This window comes from Nothoprocta perdicaria, unplaced genomic scaffold (genome assembly GCF_003342845.1).
Source record: "Nothoprocta perdicaria isolate Ctin4 unplaced genomic scaffold, notPer1 scaffold_24, whole genome shotgun sequence".
In the NCBI taxonomy this organism is placed as follows: domain Eukaryota; kingdom Metazoa; phylum Chordata; class Aves; order Tinamiformes; family Tinamidae; genus Nothoprocta; species Nothoprocta perdicaria.
The window spans coordinates 708,130-720,832 of NW_020455466.1; the positions used below are offsets into that span (position 1 = coordinate 708,130).

A 12,703-nucleotide genomic window follows, 5' to 3' on the forward strand; every position below is an offset into this window, starting at 1 on the left:
CCACACAAACACAGACTTCTTCTGCTTAAGAGCTAGACAGCTTGCAAATAATAATTTTCTCCCTCATTAAATCTTCTTAATATTGGGGAAAAAAAAAAAAACCCTAATTTGTGTGCAGGGCAACTAAAGGTTAAGTGCCAGCTTGCCTACTGAAAATGATGGCAGGACACCAGCCAAAAGCTGAGGACGTTTGAGCTTGAGGGCTTGGGTTCAGTTCTGTGCTRTAGGCTGGTTTTGCCTCAGTGAATTTCTGCTTCTTACAGCAATGGTGCTGAGAGACCATTAAGGGCTGGCAGGAGCCTGAGTCTCTCAGCCTGAAACTGGAGTGTCTTAAGGAGAGGCAACGTGATTCGCTTTGAYTGCAGCTCCGGCCTCTGCTGAGGCTGCTCACTAAAGTAGGTCATAGCACTTGTTTTGACTAGAGTATTTTTTTTTGGAAACTGAGCTGAACCAGCTAATTCATCTGAGGGTGTCCRTGCTTGCAGACACAAACCTGCAGAGCAATTCAGCAAATGCATCTTTAATGCTCTAAATGCATCTCAGCTTTAAAACACGGATGTGCTTCGTCATTTGCTCCCTGCTCAGGATTTTGCAGAGCTTAGAGAGTCCAGGTGCTGGATCTTTTTACAGCTAAACTTCCCCCGAGTGCTGAGGTCTCTGCTTCCCAAGAGCTAAAGGGCCTGGCTACCCATGTTCACCTAGGGCAGGAGAACAGGGAGATGGTGAAGCCCTGTGTTTTGCAGAGCCTCCACTGCAACACGTGGGTGGGCAGGGGGTGGGAAGAGCTTCTAAGCCCAGATCACTTTCAGGTATGGGACTTGAGATGCCACAACAAGAACAACAGCTGAGCAAGGAAAAAACAAAACACGACAAACAAAACAAATCCTTGGATAGCTTCCATCATAGAAAGTCGCATAAACAAGGAAGTTAACTTCATGCTTCTCTCAGGAACAGATGACTATAGTTTAGTAATCTGCTAAGATATTGCCAAAAAAAAAAAAAAAAAGAAGGAAGTCTTGCTAATGCAAAAAAAGAGGAACTCTTATTTCTTGCTCAAAACACTTACCCRTCAGCCAAATGCTGGATTAGCCTCAGCAATAGAGACTTACTTGGCATGTAAATATTTACATAGGTGAAATGCTTCTTTGTGGGTGAGGATGCAGACAGAATCAAAAGGAACCAATACACGAGCTATCTTTGGAAGTAGGAATATATTTTCTAAAGATAGATTCAGTTGCTTGATCCTGCTCTTTCAAATTTAGTTCTGTGATTTAAATGTGCACACAGAAAAGCTCAGTCTGTAATTGTGTCTGAGGTGCGTGTAAATTAAACAGCAAAAAACTGGAACAAAAAAATTAGCAGTTCCTTGTGTAAATGCGAGCTTTGTGCTTTGGGTTATCCAAAGCTCAGCTTGGTTGCAGGAGGGGAGAAAAGGGAGCATTTCTTTGCCTCATCTGGGAAAAGCCTGTGTGTTATAGGATTGACTTTTTTTTCTCCAACAAGCTGAAGAGCTTTATTACTTTAAAATAGTATTAAGCAGTTGGCAGCTTTAGCAAAATGCAGCATTCATAGTGCCATCCTGTAACCAGCCGCAATAGTCACAGTGAGGATGATGTGGAGCCTAGAGACTGGTGGTAATTAATTACCACTAGGTGATTAAACTGTGACTAATTTGAGCTTGTGTAAAAATGTAGTGGCTCCCTCTGTTTTCYACCTCCTGCAGTACAGCATCAGCAGCAGAGAAAAACTTGTTTTGTGAAATACTCTGCTGTTTCAAAGGCAGTTAAAAAGAAAAGAATATTTAAATTGCTAGTGCAAACARTATTACAGCTCTGGGGCACCTGATATTATTCCTCTTTATGTTTGTTTCTTTTGGATAAGATTCARGATAAATATCTAAATCAATTTGGATTTTTTTAAGTATTGTATTGCCTTACYGGTTGTACACAAGCATATTCTGCTAGAAAGGAAAAATATTTGCCCTCTGTATTGCATCTTTTTTCGCTAAGTGGTTATGTCATAGAAATGCAAACTGATGTGGTTTGCAGCAGTTTTCCTACCAATTGAGATTAATTCTTTTGTTTAAAAGGGACTGTTTAAACAGGTGGTTGGAACTTATAAAGTAATTTTACCTSTCATGTTCCTCTCGTGCTCCTGCTGCTTCTGCACTTTCCATAAATTACAGGGCGGGATCCTGCAAAGAGCTATGTCCCCTCTGTTCCCACTCGGGAGACCTTAAACAAAATATATGTTGTATATTTGTTTACTSTTTGCCTGGTTCACATGCTCCACGTGTAGTAATGGTTTTCTTAGTCTTGGTTCCTGAATTTGAGCCCTTCCCCAAGTTAGGCCTTGCAGGTACTTTGGTGTATCACTTGTTTTCTTAAAAATATGGAAAAGATGAAGCATAAAACATCCAAGCTTTCCAAAGATTTCAGAAGTCAGTATTTAGGCAAGCAAATCTCTGTCAAAAGCACTGAAGTTCGTGAGCTGTTCTCCACCTCAGSTTTCTCACCATACACATGTGCTTTGGGTTTCAGTGCTCCTGCTCAGTTTTGGCAAATAAAAACTTCCTTCATCAAGATGTTTTTCTGTTTCTTGCCATGAGTGTGTGAAATCTTGTCCTTAGATCTCAGCTGCATCCCATTCCCTTCTTCTTTTACTTTCTGAAGTCATTTTCTAAAGTCATTTTCTGAAAATCATTACCTCATAAACATTCCATACACATCCTTGTGTAGCTGTCTGGAAGCTCTTCCCAGCAGCCGTTTCCCCAGTTCAGGGTGGATGAGAAGGAAGGAAGTCTAGAGTTGATCTTTTCAGTACGCAGCATTTCTAGTAATCTGACTTTAAATACAAATGCTGTCAAACAGAGTCTTTAAATTCTGAATGTTGCTGAGTGTAAAGTGGCAGCTTATTTTAGATCTGTAGTAGTTCACAGTATGTAAGCCTRTTGTTAGCACTATGAAATTACCTTATCACACTGCTCAATAAGCATAACCATATTTATTATTTATCTACACAAAACCCAGAGGACTTAAGTTTTCTTTAGTGTTTCATTCCAAAACAGTCTGTCATAATTAGTGATCCAAAATGACACTGTGGGTTGGAGTATTTCCTTTTATAGTGATAATTTAATGTTTCTGTGTCCTGTGGAGGGACTTGATCTGTGATATTCACTGGCCGTGTTGCAGAAATCCCATTTTATGAAAGCGGCTGCTGCGGTTCCCAGATGYGGAGCGCTCCCGACGACCTTCCTTCCCTCTGCTCATCCAGTTGCGACGAAGCGGAGGTTCCTCCGGGCCCGGTTTGGGTGAAGGCAGCAGCGTTAGCAGAGCCCCATGCAGCACCCTCAGCGCGGCGTCACCCCGGTGTTTGCCTGGCCCCTGTATTCCCAGCCCAAAGGTGCTCGCGGCCTTTGCTCGCCGAGCTTTGCTGCCTGGCGCCGTGGCTTTGCTGGGGTGCTGCTCTGTGCAGAGGAGGTGCAGGGCGGAGCAGTATCTTCCATTTCTCCCCTCCACCTGGCTGGGATTGACTCTTTGGAGGACCTGCTTCTTGCCCATTCGGTCTTGTGAGGAGTTTGGTCTGCTCTGGGTAGATGTTATATGGAAGTGAAGAGGGAAAGACAACATGCTGAAGTAGGGTAGCAGGCAGCAGAGCAAGGGAGCAGCAGAGTGAGTCCTGACCCTGCCACCGAGCTGGGGCGTGAAGGATCCCGCCCGCTCAGTTACCCCTGCAGAGCAGCTGCCCCTTGCCTGGGTGCCTGTCCTACCCAGCCTGTCCCGCTSTGTTAGCCCCTGTCAGGCCCCGCTTACTCTTCTGACCCACTGTCATCTTTATATAATAACCTTTTCTTGCCTCAGCATAGGGATGCCTCTTTCCCCTTTTCCACAGGGTTCCCCCATGTCATCTGCTGTTTTGTCCTGGATACTCCTAACATGGCTTTTGCCAGTCACACACCTTCTCTCTCCTTCAGGTTTCTCTGTAGGCCAAGGGGATTATAGGGAATGAGAGAAGTGGAGCCGTGCGACTTTCCTGAAAGCAGCTCGTCCTTCCAGTGTTTTTCTTTCTCTGGTTTAGGACCCTCATGTGTTATACCAAGTTATATTAAGTGTGTGCTATTTGGAGTAAAGACCATGYCTGTTATGTTCGTGCTATCTGTAAGGATACTAAAAATACACGAACAAAAAGCARTGTGCTTCTCTTACTGTAACCAACATTTAAAAAGAAGCACCCCTTGCTGTCACAGTCTGCTGTGCACAAGTGTATGTGTGCACAGTGTGCTGGGTACAAGTGTATGTAAGTGCATATGCTTAGGGTATTTTATGTGTTTATGATAGCTGGCTTAGGTTTGGTTCTCTGCTCTTTCACAGAAGAGTGCGTTTCAGGGAGATACATAGAATAAAAATAATAAGAGCATTAAATGATTATTGTGAGATCCTGCTTCTGGTGCCCTCAGCAAAGCTGGACCCAGATACGGTGTATGAGATTTTAACAAAACATTATTTAGCACTTTCAGATCAGTTTTATGCTACGAGTGGGTTTGCCTTTCTTCACACCTTCATATCTAAAGCTGGACGACAGCAGCTGTAATTCTCCCTGCTTTTCCAAAASGTTCATGTAGTGTTGGCTGGAGAAGATGCTTTGGCTTAAAGGGACGAAGAGAGCAGCATTTGCACAAACCCAAGCAGAAGCAGACTGGGCAGGAATGCTAATTTCTCTGCTTTGTGCTTTTCTTCGCTTCTTTCCCCATTCCCGTGTAAACAAATGTAGCCACTAAAATAAGAGAAATGCCTCTAAAATTCCAATCTTTTTCAATACTGAGTTGAGTTCTGGAGATCTAGGAAAACACAGCTACACATTGAGCCAAATGTAGTTTTCCAGTGTTCACAAGGAAAGCAAAAGACACAAAAAAATGCYGCTGCTGCAGCATTTAGCACAAAGAGAAATTTGGCCCAGGACTGTGCATAGGTCAYAGGTGAATTGTTTGGTTTGTTGTTGCACCTAATTAGGATTTAACATATTTATTTATTATTGCATTGCAAAATTATTTTGAAAATTGCTATTCATATTTATTTAATATTACCTTAAGCAGACATTATTTAATGTGAAAGATATTCATAATTAGATGTGTTGTATGTAGTGTATCTCACGTGGGAAAGGAGGTGATTGTTCCCGATGATACCCAGTTTGCGCTCAGTTGCGGCGGAATGTGGACCCCATCCAGCAGGAGATGCAAACAGCGTGTAAATGACATTGTGCTGGCTCTTAGAAATAAACGGTGTTCTGGCACGTTGCGTTGTGTTCTTGTCAGCCTTCGCTTAACGTACGTTGTGCAAGTGAAGTGCAGGGRAGTGGGCATTGAGCTGCTGTGGGCGACTCTGTGCGGTGCCCGAAGCCACGGTGAGGGGCAGCGGGCGCAGGGGCCGCGGCGCCCGCGGGGGCTCGGCAGCTCCTTCCCTCTGGGATCAACCTGCCAGCTGCTCGGGTGCAGCAGGACAAACCAACCTGATACCCTCTGTGTGTGTGTATGTGTGTGTGTGTGTGTGTGTGTGTGTGCGCGCTTTTACATATGTATTTGTGCGTGTGTATATGGAAAACTTCATAAACAGGATTTTTTTCTACATAATAAGCATGAAAATGCATCTATTGTGTGATCGTTGGCTGTAATAAGGTAACCGTTTCTTCCCTCATCTGCTGCAAATTTGCGTTCAGGGAAGACAGCTATGTTTATAAATAGATTGTTTATATTTAAAATTGTGTTTAATATGTAAAGCCATCTGCGGCTCATCAACTTCATCTGCATTTCTTTTTAAGAAAGGATATTACCCCTCCTGTGATGGCTCTCTCAGGGAAGCAATTTTTAAATAGTCAGGAAAGCCAAAGGAATTGCTTTCTTCTGATGTTTTCATATTGCAATGCTCTGGTGACACTGTGTCTCTTTTGCATATTAGGCCTTGTCTTTTATCAATAAATTGATTCTATAGACTTAAGTGTTACCTCATCTCCTGTTTGGCTGCTTCTGCTTTCATTTGCCATATGAAAATACTAGAAAGAAAAATCCCTGGAGTGGGTTTGCCTTTGTGGGCAGAAGGTGGCTCCCTAGAGATTATTTCAGTAATTATTTTTAAATGAGGAGAGAGTTACTAAATACACAGACACTTCTTTTTGTTATCATTATTCATCTTACAAATGAAATGAGCCGTAGAAGTGACAGAGATGGGAAGGTGCATTTGGAACATGTGGGGGTTTCTCTGGGCACTGACTCATTTATTGATTAAAAGTTGATTTAAATATGTGCATGGTAGAAGATAAAAATCCGGCGTCAGGAGGGACACTTAATTATGCTGCAAGCAGAAATAATAAACACCTGAAAATTATCATTAGAGAAAATGTTTTCTCTTCTGTTCCATTGAGTTTTTCCTTCAAAGTGCAACCTTTCCTTAAGGTGCAAACCTTACATTGGCTTTGCTTAGAAAGCAGTGGTAAAAATGCCATTGTGAATGTTTGTAGTCCTATTGCAGTGCTTTACATTAAAACGTGCTCTGCTTGCAATTCRGAAGAGGATGTTTTTCTGTCTGCTGGGAAGCTCAAGCAAGAAATGTCCCCATCTGGGCACATTTCCAAGACACCATAAAGGGCYGAGGCCCAAACTAGTGTCTTCTCTTCCTCACGTGTCAGTCCTGCTAGGAGATGTTGCAGACGAGATTTCTTGTGAATCATTTACTAAAGCTGTGGACATCATCCTTTGGATGATGGGGCTACTCACTGGGGTGTACGTGGTCACTGCCTTATGGACATTACCTGTCCTCAGACCCATTGCYTTAGGTCCTGCCTGAGTATTTTTAGGCCTTTTTACTGATATTGGATATTGAGTCCTCACTCTTGGTAGGTAGCCAGTAGGGCACTAGTAATAAATGGAGAAGTTCAGGTTTGGTGGAGGAAAATGAGCAGTTCTGGGACATCAGGAAGAAGACATCTTCTTGCAGCACCTCAGCAGGAGCTCCTCTCGACTCCCCTCAACTGTCATTCTCTCCAGTGCACACAAAAACAGGCTCCTGGCTACCTTTGCACTGCGGAGCCAATGCAGCTGTGACAGAAAAACGGGGTGATTATTAAACTGGGCAGGTATTTTGAACATGTATAGAGAGGTGTTAAGTGAAGATGTCATCGTCCTTTCCAGAGCATATCTGTGCTCTCTAAACTAACAGTGGCAAAATTAGAAAAAAAAAAAAAGGAAAAAAAAGTTCAAAGAACTGGTCGCCTAATTTCAGTCCTGCAGAAATAGGCCAGTCACTTCAACTCCGAGCCGGGAAGCCAGCTCTTCATGGGAATAGGAAATGCAACATGTGGCCCATAGGAGGGAAGGCTGAGGGGGAGATTCCAGGAGCGCTTTGCAAGGCTCCGCTCCCAGCGGGCCGGAGCGTGRCCACACTGGGCACAGCAGAGAGCACGGAGCTCGGAGCATCTAACTTGGTTGCTTTTGTTGGGTTTCCAAGGTGGGAGAGCATTCTGCTCATATCTTAAGGAGGTTTTTTTTTTTATATTTCTCACATGTGATTCTGTTTGAAAACTTCCCCACCTACACAGCTCTGAGATTCTGTTGCCTTGGAAAAAAAATCTTTCCTACTTAGTTTTTTTCCTCAAAGCTCTGAAAGATTCCGTGAAGTGGCTGCTGTGTCTTCCACTGCTGCCAGGCATGAGCAAGGGCAGTAAGTTCAGGTGACCACCCAGGCACCTATTAATTGAAGAATGGTTGGATCAGAGGATGAACCAGCTCTTACTGTGCAGTATTTTTTTCCATTTGTTATATCCACTGATTCATCCCATCATGAAACAATAAATCCTATCCTGAATTCAAATGAAAAGCAATCTTGCTTTTCATGAGGTAGAATTGGATTAAATCTTTGAATGAACCTAAGTGGTCAAGTTTTGAGGACTGGAGGTGTCCTCATCCTGGAGATGTCCTCCTTGTTTATGGAGTAAATAATTCTACAGATAATGTTAAAGCATCAATTCAATAAGGTCTGAGAAGCAGCYGTATACTTGCATGGTTGCAACCTCCAGAAGTCAGAGTCGTTCTTCATTGCACGTTCTTTCCTGGAGAATTAAATTGCACCACGATAGTCTGTAGAAGTAAAGAAGTAAATGCAATTAAGGGTAACAAAGTTGCTGAGCAAATGGCAGAGCTTTCTTTTTTTCCCCGCAAGAATTTCCTGTGATTAATGAAATTATTGTGACACCGACCTCTACGCTGGCTCCCAGCCATCTGCCAGAAGACGGCCTGCTGTGTGCAAACAGACTTGGTGAAGGAACATTTCTAAGATAGTCACTTAATTCTTTAATGCTTGGAGAGGATCCGCAGTGACACTTGCAGCTCAAGTGCTTCTCTGGTCTTAACTTCCACGATCAAGTTCCATTTGAAGGAGGCGAGTTTGATGCAGAGGGTTAGTGACTGTCAGTATGTAAACACTCCTGCAGCTTTCTGCTGATGCAGTCAGTGTTCACAGAGGTGGATTTTTCAGCAGCTATAAATGGCACATGTATTTGTCTCGTCTGAAGTGCGTGGGAAACATTGAAAGGCTTGATCATAATGTTAGAAACTTGAGACCCACAGATGAAAAAAATCCTGATGTTTCAAAGCTCTACTTAAAATGTCATGGAATAAGCAGGGGAGCGAAGATAAGAGGGCACGTAGGCAGCGGCAGGCGCCTCCCGGCAGGCACGGCGCTGCGTTCGTGGCTGTGCACGCACTGATAAGGGTCTGTGCGACCCTGTGGCTTCTTAAGAATGCAGCTCACCACATGTGTCGGTGGTTGTATGGGTTCCAGTCGAGGGATACAGCAGCTAATATCACCTCTTGGCACAGGGACAGAAAGCAACAGCCTGTCTTCCTCCTGCAAAGCTGTCCACCCAGCTGAACATGTTTGGCCAAGGAGTCGCGTCTCTCTCCAGCTAGAGCAAAAAAGTCTGCAATTTCAGTTTCAGCATTTATTTTCTTAATCTGTGTGGGCCTCCTGTTAAATTTGCCCCACTGTATAGGGAAGGACTAAAGATTCTTTAGGTTCCAAGCCACAGCATACAAAAACTAAGCATTATGGCACAGTCTGTGGTATATAGTTTGCCACATAATGCAGAAGGAGTGAGTTCTGCTTGGTAAGTAAMATTGGTTGATAGCTTATTATTTGTATCAGTAAAACACAAGACAAAGTTGTGTGTGATCCACTCTTAAATTTTCTATGTGCAACACACTTCCTAAGTAATTCCAGCAGCAGTTACCAGAGTTGTTCATGTGCTGTGCACTGCCGTGCACTGCCGTGCACTCCATATATTGGTTCTCCACCTAGAAAGTCAAATCTGATGTATCTGCTGATTATATCCATCTTTTCGTTCTTCTAAATGTGCAGGTTCTTGTTTTTCCACTATAGTAACTTCCAATGTTAACTTTCACTGTTTGCCTTCAAACAGTATCCCTCAGTATCATCATTTCAAGATTTTATGTATGCAGCTATTGTATGTATTACAATATGCAATGTATCTATTACTTTTCCCAGGGTCAAGGGTGAAAAAGATGAGCTGTATTACTTAGAAAATATGTTTATAGAAAGAAAAATGCACTTTCAAGSAAGCTTAATAAATGGGCTGTTAGGTTCTTGGTTTGTTTTTAATTGCTCCTGTGAAGTTGAAATTATAACCTATTTACTTTCCAGATTTGTCTTTCTGACATTTTAACTTGATTTCAGGTTACTATTGGCCAGCTGTATTCCTCTCAGAAACTGGTGATTGAGAGTCCAGGAAACACATAGCTGGAGAAGACCCTGATCCTGAAGCGACACTGGACCACCTTCAGCATCCTACAGTGCCACATACAGATGCATAAACTCACTGCACATGTCAGAGCTTTTCTGTTCAGCAGAAGAAACATCTGAGGGACTCAGTTTTTGGCAACCAAAGTACTCTATTTTCTAATAGTTCACACATTCTGAAGTGCATCGCGGTGATTTACAGTAGCATGCAGGGCGATCCTGCGCTGTTTCCTAGTCTGTTTGCTTGTACGTCCCCTGTGATAAACTGGCTCCTGCCCTAATTTGACAATAAAAGTTCATAAAGGAACTGCGTGTAACCTGGTGCCTTCTTCTGCCTCCCCTCTCGCCGAGCTCAGAAGCGGTGCTCAGCTTAAAGCCTCTYACCCAGTTACTAAAAAAGTAACTTATTACGGATCCTGTTTGATACCCAGCCCGAGGGCGTCCGAATTAAATGACTTCATACATAACTCCTGTGTGCAGTTTTGTTTTAAATATYAAAACCACGTAAGATGACTGCCTCTCATCTCCAGAACCTTCATACTTAAGATTTCAGGAGCTACGTGGTGGTTTCTTTTAAAGAACATTCCGTGACATTTCAGGAGACAACATAAAAATTTCGCAACTTCTTGCTTTAGTTTCCAAGAGTTAATAGCCAGTCTTGGCCTATTCGAAACAGTGAATAGGTCAGAGTAGAATATAAGGCTCGTGTCACTGAMGCTTGGGAGATTTACAATATTTCTACCACTGAGTCCTTTTCTAAACTTGAAGCCCAGTTATTAGCACAACGTAACAAATCATTTTATGTGAGACTTCCCGTTTTCACAAAGCTCCAGAATTTTACAGGAAAAAGAATCTCCAACTGTGAAAGTAACTCAAGTGCTGTGAACTTGAATTAACTGGAAAACACCTTATGCAGCAGAAGTAAAACAGTTGGTAGAGCTCTTCCACTGCTGTATTTTTAAATCCTTAGGGTAAACAACACTTTTAAGACAAAGTGTGGCAAAATTTTAGTCAGGTTTTACTCGAGTCAGTGCTGTGTTTGCATGTGTACTCTGTTAGAAGTTTGCAGGGAAAAAAAAGTCAGTGTGAGGCTGCTCTAACAGTGCACAGCAAGAGGGGTTGTGATTTTTTGTGTCTGCCAGCGCAGGGGCTGAGAACGCCTGGCTAGGGAACAAAACAAACATCCCCCTAAGGGGCATTAATAAATGTCCCCCATTTATAAASAGGGACAACTCCGCTAGTAACATTTTTACTGTTTGTTTTCACTGTATTTACAGCGAAAAATACAGGTTTGTTTTCTAACAGAGTYCCTTCTAAACCCCTAAACATTTCTTCCAAAATACCTTTTTGGTCCCTTTTGGTTCTCTGTAGCTTAGTTTCCACCAAGAACACAACTATGAATATTATATACTGTGGCATACATATAGAATAATATGGATGGGAACAGTTTGTTTTTAATGCCCTAAAARGTATGAGGGATATTACTTCTCCAATAATGCCCCAAAGTGCTGCTGTTAAGTTCTTAAAATACCATGGTACTCCTGATATTAGTGCTATCTGCCTCTGCTTTCTGTCTCGTGGTTGCTGCTCACATTCCCTTAGCTGTTTGTCCCTGCAAAGGAGCATTAGTTTTTGGGATAAGTGGAAAGTAGTTTTCGGGATATCTGCTGGGATAAAAGAGAAATCAGGGTCTGTAATTTCCCTCTCCCCCCAGTCTGCAGTGCAGAGGAGGTTAAGACAGCTCCTCTTAGTKAAGGCTTAAATTCTCATTCCAAGTCAACCATCAGGTACCACCCGCTACTTGTATTTTATTTACTACGAGGAACTTACAAAGTCTTCAGGTGTTAGGGCGCACAAGCCTGTGCAACACTATCTGAGCTGTGAGCAAAAGTGCCAAGGTAGCAACCGAGGGGTCAGTGCTCCAAGCCCACGTAACCGGTGTGTTTCCCAGTGGGGTCTTCGGCAAACCAGCACGTTTCCCGTCTTCACCAACAGGTATGTCAGTGCACCCACCATTAATGTTAGTGATTGGTGAGCACATCTGTCATATATGACTGAAGATACTTAGGTGTATTGTATTTTTCCATGTATATTGTGTATTTTTTTATTATACACAGCTTTGTATAAAATCAGTTTATCAAACGAAGCAAAACTCTTCGGACTATGGAAGGAAAACACTTAGAAACCACGTCCGCCTTAGCAAGTCCAGAGCATGAGGAGCTGCAGAGYGGGACAGCCGGGGCGTCCTGTTCATGTTCCTGTGTGCTCTTCTCACTGTTCGGCGCTCAGGCCCCAGCTTCCCGCCGCCGACGGAGGCGGCGCGCTCGAGACGCGGCCCGTGGGCCTCGCCGCGGGGTCGCCGTGTGCTTGCAGCTCACCSGGCACTGCGTTGCCTCCTCCTCTCGGCACTGCCTCCAACTTGGTGGGGTTTTTATCAGAGCGGAATAAGCAACAGGAAACACAAACGCCTGATCCCATCATTTGTGTGCAGGGTCCACTCTTTTAAAAGGCATTAAGGCATTATCTCTTTGCAACAGAAGAGTGCTCAACAAAGACGTTTACCAAGACTGCAATAACTCTTACAAAAACATTCTTGCTTTGTAAYATTGTATTAAAAGTTTCTCTCTGATTCTAAAATTTTAGCAGTGTATTTTCTCTAGCAGTATGCACCCAAATTGGACAGTTTACATAAATCAAAAGTTCATCATGATTTGTACAGTATAAATTTGGGGAAAGCTCCCTCAAACAAAAAAAAAAAAGAAGGTCACTTAACATGAGTAGCAGTTTAAAGCACAGGCACTTCTGTCGGGTCAGGCTTCTGAGCGGATTTCAGTTTCCGAAGGCACAGATGTATCCCAGGCACAGCTGCCCAGGACACAGTCCAGGAAAGAGTTCATTAC

At 43.1% G+C, this 12,703-nt stretch overlaps 1 protein-coding gene across 1 annotated transcript in view; it reads left to right on the top strand.

Annotated features, from left to right (window-relative positions):
* The window catches only part of LYRM4 (LYR motif containing 4), an 80,743-nt gene extending 70,670 nt beyond the window's left edge, over positions 1–10,073 (top strand). Inside the window, exon 3 of the mRNA XM_026039760.1 lies at positions 9,741–10,073. Within this exon, the coding sequence (XP_025895545.1) occupies positions 9,741–9,803 (63 nt within the window). The 3' untranslated portion in view covers positions 9,804–10,073. The remainder of the gene's footprint in view (positions 1–9,740) is intronic.
* Positions 10,074–12,703: the final 2,630 nt, after the last annotated feature.